Source organism: Melopsittacus undulatus, chromosome 13 (assembly GCF_012275295.1).
Source record: "Melopsittacus undulatus isolate bMelUnd1 chromosome 13, bMelUnd1.mat.Z, whole genome shotgun sequence".
Lineage (NCBI taxonomy): Eukaryota > Metazoa > Chordata > Aves > Psittaciformes > Psittaculidae > Melopsittacus > Melopsittacus undulatus.
The window spans coordinates 1,824,079-1,852,039 of record NC_047539.1 but is presented as its reverse complement, the minus strand read 5'-3'; the positions used below and the strand labels follow the sequence as shown (position 1 = coordinate 1,852,039).

Below are 27,961 nucleotides of genomic sequence, written 5' to 3'. Positions count from 1 at the left end.
CAACAGTGACAAAAAAGAATAACAACTCCAAAACCCCCAGAACTTTGAATGAGGTAAGAAGTGTTCATTGGGAAAGAGAACTCAGGATGTACGTAAGCATCAGGACCAACATTAAAACCTTAGCAGCAGGCAGGAGCATGCTGGCACTGGACCAGTACACCTTGCGCCCATTCAGGAGCTGAGCAGGCCGGAAGTTTTCAGTCATGTAAGTTGAGTTCGTCCCATCAAAGTGGAGTGTTGAAAACTGAGAAATCTGCAGACATCAAAGAAAAAGAGTGTTAATTCCTTTTTCCACAGAACACTGTAAATTATGATGTTATAAATCTATAGTGCCTTAGTCTGGTTTTGAACTGTATGGATGCATAAACCTTGCAGGAAACAATGTGATGGAGGCTACTGCCAGACGTCACCAACATGACTTCTTTTAACCTTGGAAATCACGGGCACTTCCTTTCTGTGTGAGCCAAATGCTTTGTCCGGCTCAAGGACCTGGTTACACCAGTCCTCTTGACGCACATAGTCCCGTCCTTGTCTATCTTATCCCAGTGACACCAAGAGAATTAGGATTTCTTTCTTTGCCTCAAATTTCTGCCTGTTGCATCGTGGTGCTGGCCCAGAGCAAGCAGATGCTCACTCTTGTATCCTGTGCTATTCTGTGTGTGGCTGAGCACTGCCACTGAAGTGATTATGAGTACACTGCAGGTAGGAACTAAACCACTAAACCACAACTGTTGGCTGTTGGCCAGGCTGTGCTGGCTGCAGTACTGCTGAGAGTCCACTCCAGGACATTGGAATTTCTTAATCCTGTTCTCTGTCAGCTGAACAGTCTGTGTTTTCAAGGCAGTCATGATTCAGTCTCCTGTTCCAGTCTCTAGGACAAACAAGGACTGCTTAAAGCTGATGCTGATGGACACAGAGTTTGTATTTTGAAGTATTCTGTTCTGATATCCTGACATATACAACACTAGGAGAAAAGAAGTGGGGCTTGGGAGTGAGCAGATGACAGCAGTGGAAGTGCTGCCGATGAAACACTCAGCTAGGTGTTTACCTGTGGGATTTCTTTGGCTTTCTTTTCACATCGTCATTTCCCCTTCCTTCCCCTTTCCTGCCATTTTTTGAGGGATGATTTAATAGGGTCAAAAAGCTGTCACGAGGGACTACGTTTTGGCTAATGTCAAGCACGTGTCTGTGTCATAGGAAGAAAGCAGTGGAGCAGCTAACAAGTCTGGGTTAAATTGTGTGACCGAGCAGGCAGCCAAAGGGCAAATAGCCATCAGCAGATCTTCCAGGCTATCCTTCTGTGACTTACCTGAGAGAAACTGAGTTCAATTGGCTTCTCAAATATTGTCCAGATGACACCCTCATAGCAGTCAGGAGTGGTGAGGGAGCCCTCATACCGATAGTACCTTCCAAGGTCTTTCTCAGGTGGGAGAAGAGAACTCAGTGGCAAAGGGTCCATCTGTGCTGTTTGCCCTAGACAAACCACATGGAAATGTCTCTTGTGACAAGCACAGCTCCGGCTGTTGCTCACATTTGTCTTCAGCTGTGGCTGGTACTTAGGGCTACATAAAGCCCCATCTCCACACATGCTTCCCACACCACCAGGGGCAACCACACTGTGCTGCTTGTGAAATCCCTGAGTGCCAGCTGCAGGATCACACCCAGCACATCTTACACACAGCTCTATTAACGCTCTGCATGATTTACTTCTCACTTTGTTTCCTTCTGCAGAAGCAGGAGGCTTCTGGCTCCGGGGAAGGGGGGATGTCTTCACTGCAAATATGGAAAACTAGATTTTCTCCTATCTGTGATGCTCTGAGTGCTTGACAAACTTTTATCTTTTGGCTTTGACTTTCGAGTAGCAATATCTACTGTAGGTATAACAGGATTGGACCATGAACTGCCTGGTAGCATATGTGCTCAAAATAAATACTGGTTGTGTTTTGACCAACAAATGTAAGTGTCTTACCTTTGTATTTAATATTCTCTAATTCATTTACTAGAGAGTCATAGTTTTTATTTTCTTCTTCCACCTGAAATGAAATATGTTGATTCCAAATTATGCATTTCTCAACAACTGGTTGTTTTGAATTGTGAATAAGACAGAAAAGAACCATAAAGCTAAAAGGTAACAGCAAGATAAATACAGAAAAGGGTAAAGGAACAGAGTGCTTGTCCTGAATGCCTGCAAAAGATAGAGAGACCAATGTCTTGGATTAACATAACCTTAACACAATTGATGACTCAGCCAAATTGCTGTCATATTTGAGATGGGCAATTAAAAAACTGGTGACATACCTTTACAAAGAATGCCAACACAGCCACACCATCCTTGGTTTTCTTTGCTTCTGTTACATCTGCAACATCTTCTCTTATGTGGACAATATGAAGCTGTAACACACCAGTAAAGGCCAATTATTGTTCATTTTCCTCTACAGTTCAGTGGTGTAAATGCAGCCTGGCTGCTTCTTTGCACCGGTGCTGCAACAGGGCCTGAGCTGCTTCGCTGGTCACAGGCTGGGAACCAGCAGCTCAAGGTCCTCGGCCTGAGGCAGGAGATATCAGTAAGTGGACTATAATTTGAAGCCAACATTCATCAACAATGGCTTCATAGATTTTTACATCCTGGTTTGAAAGGGGGTGGTTTTCTTCCACTAATCCATGTGTATCAGAACTGGCACTTTGTCTTCCCTTGAAGAGAATGTATTTTTTTTGGTTGCACAGGTCAATTCATGGCTGCAGTCCCAGAAATTAATATATAATCTGGATAAGCAGCCTGAGAGTGTAATCAGACTGTATAGACTTTGAAATGTTTCTCCTCCCAAAAAGCTATATAACTCCAGATTTATCATCTGTCCTATGCCTTTGCTATGCAAAAGTAGTGCGTGTCCTGATGGTGTCATTTGTTTAGCAAACAAGATGTCCTCAGTTCTTTATTTCTACTGTTGGGGTTTCATAGGAGAACTAGCCAATGGTTTTTCTGCACCAGTATCTTAAATAGTCAAAGTTCTTGAGTAAAAGCAACAATCCAAAACCAGTCTCACCTACCTCCATGGCTTGTTTTTCTCCATCTATGCTGTGCTCTGACCCAGGAAGGTATCGCTGCACACTGCGAGCTCCCCAGTGCAAATGAAATTCTATCGCCTTGTATTTTCTTCCCAGCCCTCCACCTCCAATTTTAGGGGATGTGCTTAATGTTACTTTAACTGGGGAAAACAAATAAGTTGTTAAAAAAAACAAACAAAGAGATCATACATTAATAGTACAGGAGAGTAGAGGGATGTATGTTCTTGAGATTCAAATGTATCCTGAAGTTCTGAGTGTGCCAGAAGCTGAGCATCGACAAAAGGTTTGCTGAGATTAATTTGAGATGAAAAGGAGAAATATCATAGTCCAATTCCCAGTAACATTCAACAGCATTTGGGCATCTCTTTATAGCATAGGACTTAGAGCTTCTGTTCCCATTTCTACCTAGGATTAGCTCTGTGGACTTAAATGACTTGTGTAGAGCCTTACTTACTGGAGAGCTGAGCTACCCATTACTTCATTTGAATAAATAAAATAAACGTGATGATACTTGTTTCCCTTTGTAAAGTGGAGAAGGACAGAGCACTGCTTTGGATTGTTCCAGGGGAAGGGATTTATAGGATTTTACAGCATCCATTTGTATATCCTTTGACATATCATCAGCTAATTGCATTTGGAAGAAACCAGGGTAATGGACTGTCTTTGCCTGATTGGACTGAGGGGATTTGTAGGGATTTGTTCACTGTCATTATAACCCCAGGAGTAAGAACTACTCAGACCTTTCAGAAGACCCTATATTCTTTCACTTTATTGTCTAGGAGAACACCCTATGTAAAAGTATTCTTAAAAGTAATCTTGACCACGGTTTATTTGAGTTTTAAGTATCTTTTTATCTTCTATTGTCTGCACTGTAACATGTGTTCTAGTCAAGGTTTAAAGATACTCTCATTTAATTTAGAGTAGTGTTGCAACTTCAGCCTAAGCATCTAAGTCATTAAATGTATTTAATGTAATGCTTGATCTGTTGTTAACAGCAAAACAAGATTTTCTTAAGAGCTATTTTTTAGTTATAAATCACCATCACTTCTTGCACTTGTGACATTTGTGATATATTTTATAATGTTAAGACCTCTACATTAAGCACAGTACTTCTCTTTCCATAGCAAAGACTGCTTTAACCTGGATTGAAGCCCCAGAGGTTTCATTTCTGTTCTGAATTCCAAATGAACTGGAAGCCTGGGTGAGTCAGTTTTCTTTTTTATCAGTAAATGGATGAGTAACATATCTTTGTGAGCTTTGTTTATTTAGATTGTAGGACCTTGGAGACACTGACCTTTGCTGTCTGCACATCAGAGACCATAATGATAGTCTAATCTCACACAGAGCTTCTAATTGCAGCTGTAATTTAAGCAATAACTGTTCCAGTTTTGTACTCATTTTAGCACGGGAATTGGTTGCCCTCAAAAAGAAGACATTTCAAAAGCCCAGATTGAAAAACTAATTCTTTTGCATGGCTGTAAAAGCTGAGAGATCTGACCCATCCTTATGAATGTGAGCTGTTGTGTAAAAGAGATTTCTATGCATAGTCACTGTAATAGGGAGATTCTAGAATACCCTTCTATAATGGAAAAGCCATTAACCCATATACTAGTGAAAAGTCAAAATATGTCTTTTTCTTATGGTCTGTCAAAATGCTGATGTTTTAAACTAGAATCTCTGGCCATGAAAACCTATCCAGCTGTTTGCTTTCTTCCCTCTCTATTTTATAACAAGGAAATATTTGCTATTTGCAACTTTCCACTTTAGGGATTTAGCAGTTAAAAACCATCAAAGATTTTAAGAACACTTATAGAATCATAGAATCACAGAATCCCAGACTGATTTGGGTTGAAAGGGACCTTAGAGCTCATCCAGTTCCAATAGCCTGCCCCGGGCAGGGACACCTTCCAATAGACTACGTTGCTCCAAGCCCCATCCAACCTGGCCTTGAACATTTCCAGTATGGGGCATAGGTAGATGTTATATATAAATAATGCTAAAAGGGAAGAAGAAAAAAGGATAACAGATTTATTTCTAAAGGTAAAGTAATTTACTATAATATTGTTGAAGTGCCATCATTAGTATTGCTTTTACTGAAGAAAAGTGGAGGAAGTAAAGCAGCTCTAAATCATTATTCACTGATTCACTGTTTACTGATATGCTGTTCACTGAATCATTGTTTACTGAATAAGTAAGGAGCTGATCAGCAAACTCCCATTAGATTACTTCTGAGTGCAGAGAAAACAGGTTGAAATCTAAGATGTGAGCTCATTAAAGAACCAGTAAGACACAGATGTTGTGAGCCACTAGTTGAACGGTTTTCCCAAGTTATGTTCTTCAGCAGAACTCTTCTTTGTGCAGAAGCAAGAGTCAAAAAGGTCAAGCACAGAAATTAAACCTATAGGAGCATTCAGTAGAAATCATATACCTCTGCCAAACCCATTGTCCTCAACGGCTACACCTACCCACCTCTAGTCCTAGAGGTCATTTGATTTAGAGGTTCCCTAAACATCTCAAATTCTGTTTCTGCATATGCAGAGAGCCACTTTCTGCTGAGATGCTCAAGGACCATGTCCAGAACCCAAAAATTAGGTAATTCCCACAGAGTTCCCAGAAAGCCTTGGATCAGAAGGTATTCTGAAAGTTTAACTTCTGAAATACAGGGGGGCTCTCTTAATTTTGCTTACTTGCTTTTATATAGCAGTAGTTATATCTAACCTTGCCCACAGTGAATAGTCCCAAGAAGAGGAACAAATAAATCCCATAACAACATATTTGACAGTACTTGCCTGTATGTCCATTGTTTGCTATGGTCCATTTTGAAGACCCCTTCACATCATACCCTTCAAAATTCAGTGGCTTAAGGTTTTTGTCATAGATGACATTTTTGGTGACAATATTGACAGGTGACTGTTTGTTCCCTTTGCAGGTGACATCTATTAGAAACCATTCTTGAGGAGCTGTGTAAGGATGAAGAAAACAATGTCTGTAGACTGCAAATCCTTGATAACCCCAAGTCACCCAACAGTCAATTTATTCTTGCTTGGGAAACTTGGAATATCTTTGAAGAAAAGGTCTTTGGATGTTGGAATTCAATCCAGCAACTTTCTTAGCATATTATTTTTGTAGATTTAAAATATTCATAGGTCATAGTATTTTAAAATATTAATACCTTGTAGCATTATCCATGGTTGAAACAAAATTAATATTTAGCCCAAAACACTGGTATCTTCAAAATGCCATTCTTTAGGTATCCTATATAACACTTATATTCACAATTAACATGATCACGCAGCATTAAATGCGGAGCTGTGTGAATTTTTGCATTACTTCTATCAAGGAGCCCTTTGCAAAGCAGCAGAATCCAAACACTAATGTGACTGGGGAAATGAATCGTTCAGCAGTACCTTCGCAGTATGGCTGTGCACACTTCTGTGACTGATAGCACCAGTGGGCTCCAACTGCAAGGAAAATAAAACCAGCAGATATTAAAAATCAGATGAATGAAAAGCTGCAGGAATTCTGCCCCCTTCCCAAAAAGCAGATGTGGATGGATTTGTAACTTGTGATCCCAACACATTGGTGACTGGGCGCACACCTTTGACAATGTCTTGGTATTGCCTTCCTGATTTTATTAGAGAAAGATGTTTCATTTCATAAATATACAAACAATGGCTGGTAAGAGGTGAGTGCTTCAGCTGGAAAGAAATCTTCAGTTGCTAGAGTATGAAGCACACCATCTGGTGAGTCTAACTGGGTTTTAGTATCAAATAATCCAGATGAAAGCATCAGAATCCTGCAGTGAGTAGCTCTGGCCTCTCTCTAGATCTCCTGTCTTTAATGCATCAGTGTATACCTGTTAGCATTCCTTCCAAGAACTAGCAGAAAGTATCAGAACTCTAGATAGGTTGCAGTTCTGAATAATGTGGGTTTGAAACCTTGGCTTTGGTAGCTCCTTGAGGCAAAAGTTCCACATGTGAATGTATGCAGTGTTAAATAAATTTCCTTTCATCAGTTCTGCACTTGCCATCCTTTCACATACTTGTAAATTCACTTATGCAGGATGACTTCTCTCGCTCTGTTCCAGAAACTATGTTAAAAATTCCTTGGTGCAAGAAGGAATTTTAAGGAATGAAGGATCTCATTTCCCAAAAGACATGAAGAACATTTAATTCAGCTGAGCTGTGATCCCACACAGATGGTTGCAGGAGTTTTCAATAGAACATCTTCATCTTACTTTTTCATTGTCAGAAGAAATATGAAATTCAGAGGAAGAGCTGATTTAACTGAAGTATCTCATCAGGAAAGCAAGGACTATTATGTCTACACTTCAGTGGCTGTTCATGACAGTTACAAGGTTCAAACGGACTTTAACAGGAGCAGTTCTCTTTTCTGTTTAATCAATAACAATTCAAAACCTCTTCTAACCATGACTAATACCACAGATTCTGTTTGCCTATGGTTTGTGAATTATAGACATTTTAATCAATGGCTAATCAATTCTAAGGGTTATTATGGAGAAGACCTGTCATTTGATTGCTAATTGCCATAATTTGTCATCTTTTATAACACATCTGCTGGAAGGTTCATAACTGCTTCTAACACCTTCATATCAGTAGCACAGCAATACCATCTATCTAGTAAGTATTTAGTAGCTATAAGTAGATAGCAAATGTGACTAGCTTTAACAACCAAGGGACACTTGAGTGAGCTTGTAGCCTGAATATTATCTTGAAAAAATGATACTGTTTCAGTTCATCTCTCACAAACATTTATGCTGAAAACTCTGAATAATGTTGACTCACTTTCTGGTGTAGCAAATGTTTAGCGAGAAGAAAGGTAAAGAACATTGTTACATTTGTAATGTAAGTGCACTGATTTCTACATTGTTGTGTCATTAATGTTTTGTAATTATCAAAAAACTGGTTTTGATCAGGATTTAGTTTTTGACTCACTTCTAAACACACCCAAAACTCAGCCTTAGGACCTGCCATTTCTCAAACAGATTGTTGCATTTTTTCAGGCCTGCATACACAAGACAGAGACCAGACCTCCAGCAGCACAGAGCTGAGCAGTTTCTCATCTCCACTGGGAAATGACCACAACTTCCAAGCACAGAATGTCACCAAGTGCCTCAGTCACTATTCTAATCAATGAATGCCTAGCAAATGCCAGGTAAGCCAATCTTCACAGTGCTTGGTTCTGTTTCATATGTGTTAGTGTTTGCATGGATGAATGACTACAGACATGTTTTTGGCAACTTCTCTAGATGTCAATATGTGCTTTAACAATAGCTGCACCAGCACCCTGTGATTGGGAGTGCTCTTTCTTCGTGAGTTGTATGTGCATGAACCTTCAGGAACAAAAAATGCTGCACTGCAGGAGCAACCTGGACACAAATATTTGAAGGCAGTAGTGTATATGAAGCATAAGAAGAGAGTTATCAGCAAGGATCTGGTCTCAAAGTCTTTGGGATGTGAGTTAAACCAGGGATGATAGTCCTCAGGTGAGAAATCAAGGTCAATGGAGGTATTCTGTTCTGTTTACTATAACTTCTTGGAACAAGGTCTACTGTTCTGGGTTTGTACAGTGCCTTGCACAATGGGAGTGTGATCATGATTTAGACATCAAAGCATTACTGTAATGCAAATCAAATTTTCCGGTCAATATGATTCACAGGTAGGAGTAAGTGCAACAAGTTCATTGGGTGCAAGGTTGGGGAGCTCTTGGACCATGACCATAGAATCCTGAAAATCAAAGACAACCACAGGAGCCCCTGAGGGAAGGTAAATGTCACCAAATCACATTGTTAGTGGTCCTGATGTGGTGTCTCTCTACTAGAGGAGTGAAATAGAAGTGGGTTATGGAGCCTTTCATTGCTGCGTCTGGGTCCAACCCTTCTCAAACAAAGCAAAGCTGAATTTTTACTAGCTGTTAGGTGTTTAGCAGACTCTGTCAAATAAGCTTGTGCATTTCAATCATGCCTCAGGAGACTGAAGCATAACTACGCTCAAAATATTTCAGCCTGAACGTTAAGATGATGGGGAGAAAGAGTTAAAAAAATTAAAGATAATAAAAATGCAGCCTTCAGGTGGCCACTGCTGCCTTACACCCAGCACTGGGAGTGTTCTTCCCTCCTGTCAAATGCAGTGTACACCAAATAATTGGTGTCTAATCTTCATGAGCTTCTGCAAAGTTCCTGATGTCTACAAAGTAACAAAAATTAAGTGTTTTTCTATCAAGTACTTATCACAGTTGTGGTTTAGAAAGTCGGATGGTATCAGGGAAGTAGAACAGGTTATAAATTCAGCAGTTCATAAGAAAAAGATCCTTCAAGCTGTTAAACTTTAATAAGTGAGCTAATTAAACATTGCAGGATGCCCAAGCAAACAATGGTTTAATGGTCATTGGGAATCAGATTTTTCTTCTACTTGGTAATATAACATTAGAGAACAGGATCTTCTCTGCAGATGCTGCTCAGGAGGAATCAAACTGTTTCACTTCCACGTGTAATTCCTTCCTGCATATAGAGACCTTGCATTTACAAAGCTTCTTTCCCCCCCTGGGCTTTATGGCTTTATTTCTGAAGCAAGAAGGAAAGATACTTGTCACATCCAGTCAGTTGTCTGTGGTCTTAGGTATGATTATGCCCTAAGGTATGTTGTCTAGTCTAGTTTTAATTGTCTGAGCGGCTCCTACCACTTCCCTTAGGAGACTTTTCCACAGTCTATTAGACTTCACCGTCAGGAAATGCTTCCTGTTGAATAGCTTACATTTTCCACTTGCTTATCTGCATCCCATCACTCCTAGGAATATCACTGAACCACCCTAAACAATCATTTTCCCTCCCTGATGTTTACAACATTCAAACATTTCCTTCATAATCTGTAACTTCTGTTCTTGCTTCATCTGTCATCTGTCCCATCTCTTGATATGCCCTTCACCTTTGCACTATTTCCACTCCAGAGTTCCTCCTCTCTCCTTCTCTGAAACTCATTTCTTACAGGGACTCTGCACATCTCTGACCCCATCCTGCAGTCCTCTCACCTGACTGTTCTTTCCATCAAACCTCAGCTCCCCCATTCTTTTCCCTGTTGTTTATTTCATTGCCTGGGAAAATGCAGCAGAAAGTGGAGGTTTTTGTGGTTTGGGGTTTTTCATTTGGTCTCTAGTTGAGTTGCTGAAACCACTGCTGTGATATGAGCTGCCCTGAAGGGTTTCATAGCTTACTCCTTGCTGGTATGCATGAATCGAATCATGAGCATTCACACTTTGCTCAGCATAGTATTAGATACTAGCCAAGATTTCAAAAGCTCCTTGCTTAATAGGCATTAAATAGAGACATTTGCACTGTTGTCACTACTGGTAGTAATATAATTCAGTATATATGTGTATATATATATATATATATATACACACCTGGACTTAACAATTGCTGTATTATCAACTATATCTGGCTATTAAATCAAGAATCCATAATACAATGTAAGTGGTGATGCACCTTGACTTTACTGGGGTTTAGTTTAGAGCAGGGCTGAACTGGGCTGAAGGCCTTCTCTTCCTTCCCAGAGTTCAAGACAGTTAAATTTAGGGAGTCTCTCTTGGCAAGTAAGCAGTTCTACTTATCTCTGTTTCTTCCTTGTCAAATCTACAACTGGTTTCCTGACCAAAGCTGGGTTTTGGCACCAGAATAGCTGGAAAACAATACAATTCTGTATTGTTTTCATTTTATTGTAAATGTTTTCAATTGTTTTAGCTATCAAGCCTAGCTCGGAAACTTGAGGCAAAAAAATTCCTTCAGCTGAGAACTCCCTCTTCTGTTCACTTATGCAGCTGGATGGATGACAGTGCTTCTGGCTGGAAGCCAGGGTGGTGGCAATTTGCCAGTGTGCTGTTGTGTGATCTTAGGAAAAGACCCTTAAGCTCTTTGGATCATGGTCAGATTGCCTGAATTCCATAAAAGTTCCTAAATCTACTTTGTCCTACTTGTTCCCTGCTTACTGCCCTACTTGGACCTGCTTATCTCTGACTCAGTGCCATTGGACAGGTGGTACTCAGGCTAGCTGAAAATTGCACTTTTTATTTGTCCATTTACACACAAAAACGTACTAAACCAGGTTTTGTCCTGCTGAATAAAGTGGTTAGAAACACATTGGTTTTGTATGTTGATGGTTAGCTATTTTTATTAACTATATTTAATCTCCTGAAGTGTGAATGACCTTTATGCTGCTAATACCCTGAAGTACTGAGGCAGTAAGAATATCCTCTGTTACCTTTTACTGTAAATCCCTTCTCTTTCACTGACTGGCTCCTTTGTTTGTTCCTTTAGATCTCTTGTCACCCTCTTTCAGCCATGTCCTCACTGACAATTCACTGTTTTCTGAGGCACACAGCTGATAGTGCTCCCTCTGCACTGCTGCTTTTCAGAAAGCCCAGGCTGCCCTGAATGTCAGAGTTCTCATTACAGCTCTACTGCCCACCAGTTAACAATTCACCCCTAAAATCCCTTGTAACCACTGGCTTTGCAGTAGCCTGGCCTTTTCTGTGCAAATGGCAAAAGCTCGTTTTGCTTGTGGTGTATTTTTAGCTTCAGTTTGTGTTGGGTTCACTCTATTTTTGGCTTGCTGTGTAAAACTTACTATCTTTAGTACAAAAGACAAAGCAACTTCAAAACAAGTGGAATCTGTCTTTCTAATTGAGCTTGCTGAACACAATGAACATATATACATAAGTCTATTTATACGTTCTGAAGTATTATGCATCTTCAGGAAGTCCTGATCAACTACTTTGACAGGCAAATGCAGTTCCAAATGTTTGCTTCTAGACTGATGTATCTCTAACCATGTGAAAACAAATGTTTGTGATCATTCACGTCTCTTCTAGTCACTTTTACCTGGAACTTTAATTTTTAATAGTGATACACATCTGTATGTGTTCCAAGATATTACTGAGAGCTGACCTTGAAAATAAGCTTTATTGCAGGAGTGAAGCATTACAAGTAACCATATCTGATTAGAATACAGTGTTTATAATCTGCATGTGTACACATGAATCACATGCTGAACTGAGCTCTTTGTAATACATATAAACTAAAGGGAAAACACAGAGAATGGAGGATTCTAGGTATGCCCTATAAATGCTTGCAAACTGCTTCCTCTGTGTCAGAGAGTGAGGCAAACGTTTTCAGCTGTGACCTGTGATACTGTTGTAGCCTCTGTCATATATACACGTCCTCATAAATTTGCTGTACCAAAGCAGGAAGCTGGCTTTTAATAAAAACTGAGTATCCAGGGCTAAGGTGATTTGTTTCTGTGGAGTATTTTGCTTTGTTTTGTTTAATAAGAATAAAATTCAGAAATATTTATCTTCTTTTAAAAGTATTTTAAACTGTAATTCACGCTATTTGTGGCTTTCTTTTTGTAGTCTTTTGAGCTGGGTTTATGACAACAGATCCTAGGGCTGCAAATGCAACTAAAAATGCAACCTAATCAATCTAGTAACAGGCCATTAGATATATTGTGCAATATAACAAAGCATCTCCTGCAATGCCATTAACAGGGAAAAAAGCCTATTTTCATGGAGACACCCAGGTGAAGAGCAGGACTTTGCAGCAGGAAAGCACCTTGGCTTGGAACCTGAAGAAGGACGAGGTGATGCAGCACATTGCAGTTCTGCATGAGGTCAGCTAAACAGTGAGTTAATACAAATTGATGACAGTGGAGTGTACTCACGCTAGTCAGGCTGATCCTTAAATGGAGCATTAGTAATGTGATTGGGTCTACTCTGTATGTGGAAAATTGCCCACTCACTGCGTGTCACCAAAACAGGCTGCAAACTAGTGAACTTGGAAGGTTCACTAGTGATCTTGTAACACATATATGTGTAATTCTCCAAGAGGAAGTCAGGATCTGCAGATGAATGCGGATTACAGCAAGATGTGTCTGCACAATACATTTTCTTCAATAACTTCACATACAGTCTAATGTGAAGAGAATTGAGGCATTCCTTGTATGACACAAATTCACCCATTTGTGCAGCTATATCTGAATGCCACCCCTGGCAGGCTGCAGAAATGTAAGATGTTAAAAACATTTCAAAGTTTAGTCCATATATGACTCTAATACTGTCTTTCAGCTGCCTTTCAGGAGTCTTCCAGTGATATACTATGTTGTTTGCCTGCTGGGCTTGGTTCTGTTCCACAGAATGAAACAGGCAGTTAGAGCTAACTGAAGAGCTGCTCCCTGTCTCACCTGCTGCTTTGCCACAAGCACTTTGCTGTCTTTTGTTGAACTTTAGTGTCAAAGAGAGAGTGAAATTGTTACAATGCCTCACCACTTTGTGCTGCTATCACAAACTGTGAGAAGGAGTAAGTGTACCCTGAGATTACAGGATTTTCATCCTTAGATATGCTGGTCAAGCACTCTGTCCATTCTTCTCTCAGGCTTAAAACCCCTCCGATTACAAGACACTGAATAAACCTCAGCTCATCATAACTACCCCTCTTATAGAGTTTGTTTGCTAAAATTTGATTGCAGGATCAACATTTAATGGGAAAGTACAAAAATCTCAGAGTTTCAAAGATATTAAGTACTCAGTGGTGCTACAGGTTCAGCAGAGATGATGGAGCTAGAAAACTCTGCTACCTGGAGCCTGCTTGTGCAGTTCACACAGCTATATGGAGAGGGGAGAGCACAGAGCAGTGTCAGTGGATGTCTCTTGCTCTCTGTGCACACTCAGCAGCCTGACGAATGTAACCTCTTGTTTCTTCTTGCATACAGTGGATCTGCCAATGGTGGCATACACTGATATGTATGGATGATGGCAGGCAGACTCAGATAAGCCTCTAAATCTATTTCAGCAGTTCAAATCATTACAAGGAAGGAAAAGGAGGAAGCCTAAAGCAATGTATCCTGCATAAAGATCATAGCTTGAGTTCAAGCTGAGATAACTGAGGTAGCTACTTTGAGGTAATGTCAGTGGTAGGTTGTCAGTTATATTTAATCATGTGCCAGATTATGTGGGTGGAGAGAGAGAAATTCAGGCAATCCATAGCTCCTAAAGCACCTATGAATTACTGCCCTTTATATGTGCTAGGTCTTGCATTGCCATTTTTCTTTGCCTTTCTTAACTGAAAATGCAACTTTTCATCTTAGAGTGTATCTAAGGAGACCAGCATCCCACTCTTGCCAACCCTAAAATTAATTTGAAATACAACTCTGTGTACAGTCTATACCATTAGAACTGAAAATGGAAGAAGTTGCACCATCTTGTTTTATACTACTTATGGAGATATCAGTTATGCTTAGTATTTGAAAGGCCCTGAGGAAACTTCAGACTGAGAATTGATGCTGACAATGTTCTATCATGCATTAGTCTTTTGGAGCAGTAGAGCAGGGACTGTGGGAAAATGCCTTATCATGGCTATGAAAAAGGCTCAAACATGCTGGAGTTCATCCCGTTCCTCTTAAAGGAAGTTTTTATCAGTAACACTTGGAGCTTGCTGTCACCCTACCACAAGGCTTCTAGATGGAGATTTATTGCCATCCTCTGCAATTGCTGTTCTCTGAATGCCACTAGACTGAATCTGCCATTAATAAAACCTCCTTCTTAAAAGGTTTGGAATATTCCTGTTGGAATATTGCAGACACTCTGCCTCTCTTCTAATAGCAGTATCAGAGGGTCATTGATCTCTTAAAGGAATCAAGCAAGCCATTTGAGGTGCATCAGTGCAGCTATTAATGGAATATGCTGAGATCCATATAAGTCAATGGATGAGATGCTGGACAAGGGTTCAAGCTATTTGGTTTCTCTTCATGCTGCTGGTTGATCTCTGAGCAGGTGGCTGTAGCAATGTGCCTCAGTTTCCCTTCTATGAAATGGGGATAATGAAGCTTGCTTCCTTATAAAGTCCTATAAGGACTATCAGTAATAATTTTAAAGCATAGGAGCTGTGATAGTAAAACAGATCAAAGGTGAAAGCAATTTGAAAGATAAACAGTTATATCTACTATTTAAGTGCAGTGAATTATGAGGCTGCCCAGATTGGAAAACCAGCCCCGGTAGAGGTCTGTTAGATGAGCCGATAGGTGGATATTGCTCAAGCTAGTTCTGAAAAGTGGCAAGACAGAAATGAAATGCTTGCTTTTAAATAGGATCCCTTCTAAATATGACCAAAACTCAATTAGGCTGATTCTCAAAAGTTGAGGTTTCTTGAAAAATGTTTAGCTTTTAACTTAGCATAATGTATCCTGTGAAACTTGTACCTCAGGAAAAGGTCTGGAAAAGGAGGCTGGGGAGAGAGCAGGTTTCATGCGTATTAATGACTGTTGTTTCCTCTGCATTCAGGGCAGAAAATGGCAATAATCATGGTTGGGGGAAAAAACCAACAAAACCTTATTATATCCATTCCTTATCTTACTTCCGTCTGCTCAGACGTTAATTATCACCATTAATCCGATAAAGCCCATAAAGGTTTTCCAAATAGTCTTTCAAGATCCTGTAATAAATGTCTTCATAGAGCAGTAAATTGAGCAAAGTGTTAATCAGTCAGTAATCAATAGCAAGCAAACACTAGTTGTGGACTTTGGAAAAGCAAAGGTTCATTGTGTTTCTGTTTACCTGTCCCACATGTGGGAAGCCTCTGGGGGGGGAATGCCTACAAAATACAGACTAAAGAAGAGGGAGGTATTTGAACCGTCAGGTAAGAACCTGGAAAAGGCAAGCTACAGTGTCATGGATATGGCAAGTTAATTAATACTAGGGGCATAGAATATGGAAGGGACCCCCTGTTTCCCCAGGACTGAGGCTGTGCTCCTTAAGGCACTTTCTGAGCACCTCAGACTGCTGTTACTTTAAGTCTGACAACTGAATCTTGATCTCCTTTAAAACTGTGTCTCTTTAATAGGCTCTTGGTGCAGTGCTTCCCTCTGATACCACTGATAATATTGTATCTCTTTTTTTTCCTTAATGCTGTCTAGTCTATTTTAGTGCAAACAATAGATCCTTCATTACCTTTAGGAACTGCAGTGTTTGTCTTTAATTTTGAGGCTGTGTGCTGATATTTACATAGGAAAGGAGATTTTTTTCTCTGTTATAGCATTGCTGATCAAATAGAAGCATAAAAATACCCTCTGCATTTTTCAATACTAATTATAGACCGCTATTTAATCCAGGCATCGTAAGTGCATAGTGTACTTATGTACATAGTGCACAGGCTGCAAAAATAAATGGATGTGCTGAGCTAATGCAGCAGCAAAGACATATTGTTCTTTTTCTCCCAGTGGGCATCCATAAGATTTTCATCTTCTATCATAAACAGCAAATCAGTATGAGTAGAAAACTAAACCAAGCTTCTTGAAGGTTTAAGAACTTAATAGAAGTCTGATGTTTTAAATGTACAGATGTAATTAACTATAGAGATCAAATCAAACCTCATTGATTTTTCTTAGAGGAGGAAGGCAACTAGACTCTCTGAAGGTGAAAAAACCCAAACCCACTCACTCATTCATTCATGAGAAATCTATACTTGATATTTTAGCACAAATAATAAAAGGCAGAGAAAGAAATGAAACAATCTTCCTTTGACATATAGAAGAATTAGAGTCTGTACAGTGTGTACTGATACTCAGAAACAAATCATAAATAAGAGTAACCTTGCTACATGGGGTTAGAAAGAGCAGACAAGGACTTACCTACTGCCTCTGTCTTGAGAAGGTGCAGAGAGAACAGAACAAGGAACAGCAATTCCATTATCTATTTTAAATAGGCTCAGTGTTGAAACCAGAATTGATTAGACTTCTTAGTATGTGATCATATTTCTGCTCTCAGTTTTATACTGGAGTAAGTAGTCCTGGACAGACCTGAAAGCCATAGCCAGGAAGGTGAACTCCTCCCCTTTGTAATTTCTCCAGATTTACCCTGCTCCTGATTTGCCTAAATTTATTCATTCCTACAAAATTAGTGGCAAAAGGAATAAGGTTTTCTAGCAGTAAGCAAGTAGCCTGGAGTGAATATCTGATACTCTGCAACCTATGCACCTTTAGTAACTTCAAATGCTACATTTTTATTTAGTGCCAGCTTTTTCCCTGCCAGCCCACAGGATATTTGATTAATGTGTGCTTTAAGGTTAGTGTTTGGTTCCAATGAAACAAGCAAAACCCCAAATCCCTCACCCCCACCCTCTATCCCACCACCCTCCAAACAGCTGCTCAACGATGGAGGAGATTTGAGACTGGAAAAGGGGACTGCTGTGTGCAGGAACAGGGAATGTTTATTAGGTGACATACCAGCACCTTCCTTATATATGCTTCTGCACCTTGTGAATTAACAGAAAGGACACCTTTTCCTGTTGTTTGCTTGGTTTGTTTGGCTTCTTTTCTCTTTATTTTTTAATGATACTTTTTCTTTCCTGCTTCTGATATTATAGTATAATATACAGGTATATTATATCTGATATACAGATGTATATCAGATAAAATATATATAAATTTTTATAGATATATGTATATTATATCTGGTATAAAATCTTTTCTGTTCCTGTTGCCTTTGCTTTCCCATCTGAATATTTTAATTCCATGTGTATGATTCAGTGGCAATTCAGGCTTTATGCTCCACAAACAAAGGTGTGTACAGGAAAGTGACACTGCTGCTTCTTGCTCATAGTCATAGACACATTTTTATCTTTCCATTTGGGGTTGGATTTTGATACAGCTGAGGAAAGCGAAGGAGGGAGTGCAGCTTCTTCTTTCCCCATGTGCCTCTCTGTCCGTGGGGGTGCAACCCACATGCTTGGTTGGGTGCAAGAAGAGCAGGATGCTTGACCCAGCACGATGGGCTGAACAGAGTGAAGTAGCATTATGCTGGCTGCATTGAGCCTGCCAAGTCATCCAGCAAGGGCTGAGTTAGGAAAAAGAGCCAAGAAAGTGTTTCTTGCCTTTAGCAAGAGCTGCAGGTGAGGAGTATGGCCATTCTGCTACTAGTAGTAGGGTCGCACAGGACCGGGACCTGTAATAACAATGGGAAATCTGACAGCTGACTTATGAGCAGGTCTTTTATTCATAAAAAGGATGGCTATAAATAACATTCCAACAATGAAGATTTGCTGGGTAGTGTTTTTCCATCCTGGATTAGATAGATTAAAGCATGAACAGAAGATGATTTGCCTAGCACATGGTGCTAAGATAAACAGTTACTGCAGTGACAAGAACAATAAGGGAATTTGTTGCATTTTTTAACTTCCTAGTCTGGCAGCCTCCGTGGAGTTATCTAAGCAAGGTGCATGCTGAGCACGTACAGAGGAATGGGGGCATGAACGGGGCCATGTCAGGTGGTGTCAGCCTTCAGACACGTCGGCCAGACATTTTGGTCTTGGGCTTTTCAGTAGGGGAGCTGAACCAAAGCTGAGCACCAAACTGTTTAGTTCTTTGCAAGACAAAAGCTTGCTAGAAACCCTCTGTTTAGGACTGAGTTACAAGTTTGATCTTGAAATTCAGGATTCTTGTTTTGGGGTAGGGAGTTCTTGTTTGGGGTTTTTTGGCTTTGTTTTGGGGCTTTTAAAACTTTTGCAAACCTTCCAGCCTGTCATTATTAAAGTGGTAACCAATTGCACTGCAGTCATATTAACTAAGTCTTTATTTGTGTTAGGAAGTGAATGCAGACTCAGGGAAAGACATTCCCTTCTCTTATAAAGTCTGTTATCTAAATAAGCAGGGTGCAGACTTCATATGATTTCCATTATTTCTTCTAAAGAAACTTACCTGACAGGTGCTTGGTTATCATCAGTTCTCAATGACGTCTTTGCACCTAGGGATACTTTTGTACAGAAATGCACTCTGGGTGGATTTACATAAAGGACTTTTGATACTGAACTTAAATACATATGAAGATCTTGGTCAGAGAAGATAAGAGGCAAAGTTATGCAGGGAGTCTGTTGCAGGTCACTGAACCCAAAGCTACTTTTTGTCTGGTGTAATGACTGCAGTTGTGTTCATAGCTGCAGGATAGGTAAGAACAGGTGAGAATATCAAAACCAGTGAAAACTGCACTTACTTTGGGGCCTTGAGAGCCAAAGCAACAATGATTTTGGAGCTGCTCCCTCCAGCCTGGTTTCTGAAATGCGTGAGATCTGACATTAGCCAAAAGAGCTTCACGGGAAGTTCGAGGGGCTGACGTGGTGGCTGATAAAGCTTGCATGTGTCTGAGCCAAATGATCCTACCATGTGCTGAAGGGAGGAAGTCCAGAGCTGTTCCTAACCTTCCAGCTGGGCTGCTGCAGTCCCCCCTGCCTCAGCAGTGCAGGCAGGAGGGGATGACAGCAGCCTGGGTCTGACTCTGTGGCATAAATGCATGAGAGTCCCAGTCAGTCAAGGCAGTGGCACAGCTCTTCGTGCTGGGAGGCCAAGTTGTTGCTCTTAGAAGGAAGACCTGAGGCCTGTGAGGGAGAGTATGTCTTGATTCCAAATGCTATTTGTAGACGAGCTGACCTGGGAGGAATTGTCCCTGCACTTCCAAGAGGCTTGAAACACAGGTTAATTCCATGATTAGTGACTGGGTGATTGGGAAACCTGACCCTCGGAGTGGGAGAACACACTAAGTGCTCTTTAGTTAGTTATGCATTGTAATTGTCTTCATTAGAGTTCCCTCACCACTGAACCAGAAATCTGGAGTTTCATAGCTATGTGTGAATCTGAGATAGCTGGTCTGGCAGGAGCCACCTATCACTTGGGGTTGTTTGTTTTCTGACTGTTTCCCAAAGCAGTGTGGTCATGTTTACCTGGAAATGGACTATTGTTCTTATTTTATGGCCCTTGGAGGTGCTAAATGGATATTGAGGATGCATCACTATCACGAGGGATTATGCTTTGGAAAGAAAGCTATCTCTTGCTATCCTTATCAGCTGCAATTGGAGGTTCACGCAGTATTAAATGAGGACAGTTGCTCAATGCATCACCTTTACTACCTAGCGATGAGTTCTCAGAGCATTCATGGTCATCATTCTTCACAAGTGTTGTTAATAAGTGTTCATAAGTGTTGTTTAAGTAGGGTTGGGACTCGATGATCTTATTGTCCTTTCCAACCGTAACCATTCTATGAAGTCTTCATCTTTCACATGAAAATGTGAGCTGGTTGTGATTCTCCTTGAATTGGGAGGACCTTGTTCTAATGCAAGGTCACTTCCATGGAATAGTTAGTAGCATTTCCAATGGCTCTTTATTTGGCCTTCTGCTCAGCTCTGGTGCATTAGCTGCTTGCTATCTAATTTAAGCTGAACCTAAGCATTAAACCCTGTGTTACATGATGTCATCATCAGTAAAAGCTGAATTTCTCTCCTCACTTTTGATGTGAAGCAGCACTCTTTATGTGGACGAATAGCCTTCCTTTGGTGAGCGATGAGACACTAGCAGTGTGCAACTCAACCATTTCCCTGAAGTCTGAAGGTGGATTCTGAAGGACATGTGCCTCTAGGCTGTGTATCCAGCTCTGTATGTTTACAGCCTACCTGGTTGCTTTGCCTTGTTTTGAAGCACACGTTTCTGACTACTGCTTTCTTGTAGCAGTAGTCCTTGCCAAGTGTCTGTAGTTGTTTAGTTCAGAAGGAAGATTCCCTTTATGTTGACCATTGCATGTCTAAAGGGATAAGATACATTCTGTCTTCTTCACTTACACATAGAATCATAGAATGGTTTGGCTTGAAAAGGACCTTAAGCTCACCCAGTCCCAACCCCTGCCACAGGCAGGGACACCTTCCACTGGAGCAGCTGCTCCAAGCCCCTGTGTCCAACCTGGCCTTGAGCACTGCCAGGGATGGGGCAGCCACAGCTTCTCTAGGCACCCTGTGCCAGTGCCTCAGCACCCTCACAGTAAAGCACTTCTTTATATCCAACAGTTGTCTTTGGAAGGCTTTCTTTACCATACAAACTTCCTTTCAGTTATTTATCAATGTTTGTCTCCCTTTAGACAGCTTAATACAGGTTCCTCGAAGGTGAAAATAACAGTCCTGGCATCTCAGAGAAACATTCTGGCTCTGCACAGAGGCGCTGGGTTTTGGGGGTGTTCTTGCAACAAGCTGGTGCTTGCATTACTTTGTGGTTTGTAGCTAACATAATCCTTCAAGCATGACAACTGCCTTTGCTTTATGTACATGGTGAGGGCCATGAAAGCATAGCTGGGATGTCAGAGAACTCAAAACCTGTGAGGTAAAGATTCCTCAAAGAGACTGGGTGGAGGAGGAGTCAGAGCTCTCTGTTTTGAATACATATCAGAAAAATCTTGGAAGGAGATCATACACCCCATTTGTGTCTTCCTCTCCGAAGAGGAAGGCTTTAATCTGCATAAATTAAAACATAAATTGCATAAATAGGCTCTTTATTTGTATTACTCCCTTTCCTGAATGTTCCTTATTTGCAGGCCTCATAATGCCCATCAAAAGATGGAGCAAATAGATATTCTTGTCTCGAGGCTTTGATGAAGGTCATGGCAAGCAGGAATTATTCTTCCTCACTACTTAGCCAGGCTGCATGTCCCTTGCCACTTTTTGGCTCAGGTTGTGTATGATCTGCAGCTTGGTAAAGTGTATACCTGCAGTGCAGGGACAACTACGGAGTAAGCTGAACCATTGCATTTCATAACAGTGTCTGGTGTTTCAAGAATGGGAGTCAAGTTGGATGTGACTTCGAGGGAGAGTGTGTCAGGAAAGAAACCAGAACAGTAAAAACCCTGATCCTTGTTTTTCTTGAATATACAGTGACTTTGAAAGTAACACCATATCATCTGTAGCTTAACTGTGCTATGGAGCTGTTATTTTAATTACATGGATGCAGCTTTTTCTCCTGCAGTTTCAGGCATAACTCCCTCTTCTTCTTGTATTAGCAGCATAAAAGACAGAGAGAATTGCAACTACATCATGCTAAGGTAGAAGTGTATGTTGTCCAAGGGTTACTGCACAGGACGAAGACTCGCAGACCCTGAACTTAATTTCCTGTTTTGAAATCAGCTTTGGCTGGGGCCTGTTGTTCTGATTGCTGCTGAGCACTTGTGATTCCTCTTGAAGGCTGAGAGCTGCAGGTTATGGGTATTTCTGAAACAGCAGGCTCAGCTGTGTGGGGTTAGATTGTCCACAACAGCCACTTGAATGAATGGTCATTAAAAATTCAACCTGAGGCCTCTCCTGTCTCTTTCTCAGTCTTTTCAGTATGTTCAGTGATTATTGTTTTCTCTAGAGGCACAATCATCAGATAAGTATTATTGAACTTGGAGATTCAATGCAAAATAATGTCATTTCTTCTGCATGACAAATAACAAAGCATTAGCAATCTGTACATTCAGATAAAGAAATATAAAACAATTATAGAACTATAGAATGTTGTACAAATTGAAATCTCAGTCAAATGCTTACCAACTGCAAGGTCCAGCCAGTGTCTGTAGTGTTAGCCTGAGATAGAGGAGATTAGATGCAGTTCCCTCTGTGCAGGACTTCGAGTGATCTTAAGCAAATAACATGATTGTTCTCTTCCCACTCTTCCCATGAAGTGTAAATAACACTTTTCCCTCATGGGTGTGTTTTAAGTACAATAATGACTGCAAAGTTCCCAGAATATGGGAGTATAACAATTCCCTTGAATTGAGATTGCTCTATGTCGACATTTGACTATGTGACAGCCCTCTGTCTCACACCACGTTTTCAATTCAAACTACTCTTCATTTGGTTTTGAGAGTTCAAACATTATTAAAGAGGGTTGGAATATACAAATCTGGGGGCTCTGTATATGGAAGCCCACTAAAAAAGCAGTTTCCACAAAGACATTGTTTTCTTTAATCTAGCACAATTATGCTAATTTTTATGCTATTAGTGAAGTAAGATTTCAAAGCTTTTGTGAAGAGCTATTTATGCTACTTGATGTTCTTTTTAATTACATTCTGATCTCATATTATTTAGTGTTTCATGTTTGAACACCCGAGTTTCAAATTAGGGAAATTTCAAGTAGCATTTTCAGGAATATCTAGGGCACTTTTACCCTTCTGTATAACTAGGATATTCTTGAAGATGTTTGGCTTTGTGGGTACCTGCTGTTCATTGCAGCCCTCAGCTCGCAGAGGCACAGGAAGCACCAGCAGAAGAGGTGAGGAGCATGTGTGGTTCAGTCTGGTGTCCTCGGCTGTTCCTGCCCGAAGCTCACCTGTGCTGGATGCTACCTGCTGTCACTGCTGTTAAAGGACTCGCTGACTCCTGATGCTGGCACTGACAAGGTGACAGAAAGAGTTGAGTCCTTGTTCAGCAGCAACCTCACACCAAAGGTGTGGCTGACAGGCCTGTGTGAGGTGGGTTATAGCGTGCACAAAGAATGGTTTATCTGTGACACTCGAGTGTGTTATAGAATATTAATACATCAGCAGACTTCATTAATCAATTCTCACAATTCTCAGTCCTTATTTCTATATAATAGGATCTGCACTTCTTTGTGACCATCAAAAATACCTTTTACTTGTTTGTATAAAGTATTTCTAATATATATAAAATAACCTGGTAATTGCACACTAACCTGAATATACTTTCATACACTTCAACTTCAAAAACCATAAAACTTTCTTTTTAAGCTCAACATTTTAGCACGATTTTCTCATGTCGTAAATCCTGGCAGATTTACAGTTCTAGGGCTGGAATTGCTGCTACAATGTTCAGATGTCAGTGCTGAACATGGAAAGCCCATAAACTGAACTGAGCTGCTTTGCAATAGCGTGGTATAAAATCATTACTGATGCAAATTAAACTTTTGTCAAGATAACAGTAAAAATACATTAAATCAGAATAACGTTGTAAGTGACATGGCTTTACCTGGGTAATTTTGCTAAAGGAAAGCTGCTCAGCTGCAGACAGATGCCAAGTAACAGCCAGAGGACATTGGAGATTCCTCCTTGTCTGTGGGCAGTGTGAATAAAGCGTGGGGTGACACAGATGTGACCCACACTCAGCACTAGCAAACAAAACCCATCCAGTTCTGCATAGAAAAAACCATCCATGGTGCTGTTCGTGGTGATATAGGGATTTACTGATGTACTGCTCACCTGAACTGCCCAAATCCCCAGCCTCCCCACTGCACCCTGTATTGTTTGTTCCAGCAGTGCCCTCTACTGTCTGATAGCATTAATAGTGTCCAAAGAGCTATTGTCCCCAAGTCGCAAGTATTTTAAATCGAGTTCTCAAAAATCATTTGCTTTTAATAAGAGGAAGAAAAGATATAATGATATGATGCTGTTTTATTATATACAAGTTACACATTAAATAAGCAAATACACAATAGCCTGTTAACAAAGGTGTGAGTAGATGTCTGTCATTTTCTAGCTACATTCTCATCCAAGAATTAAGGTTGAAAAAATGGCATTGTCAGAACTCCTTAGGCATTTTAAGTCTCCAATATTTACTTCAATACAGTCTACTAAAGGTCTAAGCTAATCACTTGTGTTTCCTTGTGTTTCCTTGTGAGGCATCAGTACCTCTAACTTACACAAGAGAGAGAAAGGCCATGCAATTTCAGGTGTATTCTGACAACTTCTGAGTACTCCAGTACTCAGTACAGAGACATTTCTGTGGGCCCAAGCACAAGAGCATCTGTGAGACAAAGGCTCTCACCTTTCTGGATCCCCCTTCAAGTGCTACAGTTCATTGTATGGTTTTCTTTACAAGTTTGGGGTTTGTTCTGTACAAATGATCTAACAGAGCTTAAAAACCCAGACACTTTTGGCTACCTTCATTTGCCATTGTAAGCAAGAGAAAGTGAGCAAGTAGATTCTGTTGTTTCTTGTTCTGTCTTCAGCAAGATGAAATGTTGTGATGTCGCTAGAGTTCATCTGAACTTAGGACTTGCATCCTTGCTGAGCTGGGGAATGCTGGTGACACAGCAGTGCTGTTCTGCTTGGAGCTCCATCACCTTTGAGTCACTTTTCCTCCAAAAGAAACAGGAATACTGCTCTTCGTTTTCTGACTCTCTAGTCCTTTATCCATCTGATCTATTGGTGAATTAAAGCTCAATTCACATTCATTCCATTTTACAACATCCTTAAAGAATATGAAACTACTGATGTGATCATTCATCTTCACGAGATCTGGACAGGTTTTGCTCTTGATGAAGGTTGATTTAAGCAAGTCATCTGTATAGTAGTAAATATGTTTTCCAGCTGTGCCTATCCTAGCAACTTAAAGGTATTGGTGATGCCCAGAGTTGGTAACTCAAACATTTAAACCCAGGAATGGTTAAAGTTTAATCCACGATGATAGTGTGGTGATAGAAACTGTGTCAGGACTCATTCTTCACCTGGAGAACATAGTACAGTCTCTGAGGGAATACGGGATGGGTACAGCAGACCTCTTTAATGCTTAAAAGTAGGATTTTCCACCATGAACATGTACCCAAACTGCTCTACTAATCACACTCAAATTTGGAGTCATTATTTAGTACTTGCACTGGGCATCCCTCAACTGACCATTAACATAGCATCTGTGATCTTCAACTGCATAGTCATCTTCACCAGGATTGCAACAAAAGACCTGCACAAGCCTATCTCTATACTTTTCTGCAATTTGGCCTTTTCTGATCTCTTCACCAGCTTTTCTGGCTTTTGGATTTCAATGCTGTTCATCACCAATCCTGACATTACAATCTTTGGATCTAAGGACATGCTTGCACCTTACGCCTTTTACACCATGTCTGTTTTATCCACCATCTATAACTTGGTAAGCATTGGAATTGAACGCTACCTGGCTGTGGCTGAAAGCATGAGGACAAGGTTCAGGGTTGCTAGAAACCATTCCATAGCTGCAGTTTTAATTAGCTGGGTCCTGGCTTTGTTTTTGGGCTGCTTGCCATTGATGGGGTGGAACTGCTTGAGTACGGGAAAAAATCTCTCTGTCCTCTACAGTCCTTTTTGCATCGACTACCTCATCTTCATCGCTATTCCCAATGTTGTGGTGGCTTTTCTTATACCTCTGTTCACTTACCTTAGAATCATTATCATCCTGAGGAAAAGGAAGCTGAGAATGAAAGCATGTGGACAAGCCACTGGCACCTACAAATCTGCTGAAATCCAGGTTGCCAGAACCAGTATCTTTATTTGGCTCCTGGCATTGGTCTCCTATGCTCCTGTATTCGCAGGAGTCATATTCGATGCAATTAACAAGCAGTGCCACACTGATCTCTACCCAGGAGTCTATATCTTCCGAAACTGCACAGCTATGCTGATAACCATAAACTGTTTGGGAAACCCCATCATATATACCCTGAAAGCCAAAACTCTGGGGGCTAAGCTCAAGGCTCTGAAATGCCTCTTCACTGCCCATGTCCAAGCCTGCACCCTTGAGAACACCTAGCTGGTCCAGCACTGCCTTTGGTCCGGGACTGCTGATGTGCCTGGCTGGTGTAGTCAGGGACCTGAAATCATGGTGATCCCTGCCCATGCTCAGGTGCTGCAGCAGCTCTGGGTGCAACATGGTCCCTGTGGAAGGGCTATTGGAGCTCCATGGCTTCTCACAGCAGCATCCACCACCTTTGGGAGGGAGAGGATGAGCTGCAGCCTGGTGCTGGGCAGTGACTTGCAGCAGCCCCTTGTGAAGGGCTGCATGGATTGTGCCCGCTTGCCTTGCTGCAGAGTGGAGCAGAACTCCTTCACTCAGAGATAACCTCATTAGCCACATTTACTTTGTGCTTGGAAATAGACTTCTGCTGGGCTTGCTTTGCTGCTGACATTCACATCTTTGGTGTTATCTGTATGGTTTTGAAGACGGCTAAAAGATCTGCAGTAATCTGGAGGAAAATGTAACTTTACTTTCTCACAGTCAGTTCAGTTGTGTCTTTGGATATTTGAGATCTTTCTTAATGGGGGTACTCAGCACTGCTCCACTGTTGTAATTTTAACTGCAGTATGTAGCTGGATTACATGGTTTTATGGGACATTTGTGGCTACGCCTTTCTTTTATAAGAGCAAGTAGTGACAGGACAAGGTGGAATGGCTTTAACCTGACAGAGGGGAGATTGAGATGGTGTATTGGAAGGAAGCTCTTCCCTGGGAGGGTGCTGAGGCACTGGCACAGGGTGCCCATAGAAGCTGTGGTTGCCCCATCCCTGGCAGTGCTCAAGGCCAGGATGGATGGGGCTTGATGCAGCCTGCTCTAGTGGAAGGTGTCCCTGACCATTGCAGGGGTTGGAACTGGATGATCTTAATGTCCCTTCATGATTCTATATTTCTGGTTATAAACAGAAGCACACTCAAGTTCGTGGCTTTTAAAATTTGCACAGTTCTAGGAGAAAACCTCACTTGAATTCTTCGGTATCAGAATTGCAGTCGAGTTGCCTGTACAAAAATGGAAGTGTCAAAACTAAGTGTTTTGTAAAAGGAGAAGGTTTTACCCCCTTTGTCTCAAAAAAATAGAAATTGGCTACTGAACAGTCAATCTGTCAGATCCTAGTACAGATGAATGCATATTCTTGGTTATACTAAGAACAAAATCCCATCAACCTGCTTCTGAGCGGGTGTGATAAATGGGCATGTTCTGTGTATGAGATGGTTCACCCCCCAGTGCCAGAACCGGGCAGGTGCCACCGCTCAGTGGTAGTGGTGGTTGTAAACCCCCTCCTCTGGGCTGCTTTACACGGGAGAACTTGGGGAGAATTTCTTTCATCTGAATGAAACTTGTGACACTTAATGAAATGAACGGCACTAAAGCGTGTGCAATTAAAATGAATGATTTCAATGGGTACTGTAACTCAGGCAGATCAAACTGGCTCTGTCTCCCCTCTGCTCTGGGCTCTGCACCACTAATCTGTCCGGAACGGGAGAGCCAACCATAGCTTACCACGGGCAGATGGTACCGGTCAACCTGGGGCGGGTTTGTTGTGTGATATTTATG

The 27,961-nt window shown here is 41.0% G+C and overlaps 2 protein-coding genes across 2 annotated transcripts; one reads left to right on the top strand and one right to left on the bottom strand.

The window, feature by feature from the left end:
* Positions 1-64: 64 nt before the first annotated feature.
* CA4 (carbonic anhydrase 4) lies at positions 65-25,153 on the bottom strand. The gene is made up of 8 exons (XM_034068944.1): positions 25,027-25,153; positions 6,474-6,527; positions 5,856-6,026; positions 3,049-3,206; positions 2,299-2,391; positions 1,970-2,033; positions 1,310-1,473; positions 65-253 (listed from the first exon to the last, which is right to left on the bottom strand). The coding sequence occupies exons 1-8, from the start codon at positions 25,151-25,153 to the stop codon at positions 65-67; spliced, it is 1,020 nt and encodes a 339-aa protein (XP_033924835.1).
* Positions 25,154-25,456: 303 nt separating this feature from the next.
* On the top strand, positions 25,457-26,425 carry LOC101870625 (lysophosphatidic acid receptor 1-like). The gene has a single exon (XM_005154414.3). It carries the CDS (start codon positions 25,457-25,459, stop codon positions 26,423-26,425), a length of 969 nt encoding a protein of 322 aa, XP_005154471.3.
* Positions 26,426-27,961: the final 1,536 nt, after the last annotated feature.

What these genes read in the sequence shown, in the direction of transcription:
- CA4 (XM_034068944.1), bottom strand. Translation starts at nt 25,153, where the DNA reads ATGAATGATCACATCAGTAGTTTCATATTCTTTAAGGATGTTGTAAAA. An exon ending in GAGTCAGAAAACGAAGAGCA is followed by an intron (nt 6,528 to 25,026) that starts GTATTCCTGTTT and finishes TTTTCCTTGCAG; the next exon opens with TTGGAGCCCACTGGTGCTAT. An exon ending in TGCACAGCCATACTGCGAAG is followed by an intron (nt 6,027 to 6,473) that starts GTACTGCTGAAC and finishes ATCCTTACACAG; the next exon opens with CTCCTCAAGAATGGTTTCTA.
- LOC101870625 (XM_005154414.3), top strand. Translation starts at nt 25,457, where the DNA reads ATGAACATGTACCCAAACTGCTCTACTAATCACACTCAAATTTGGAGT.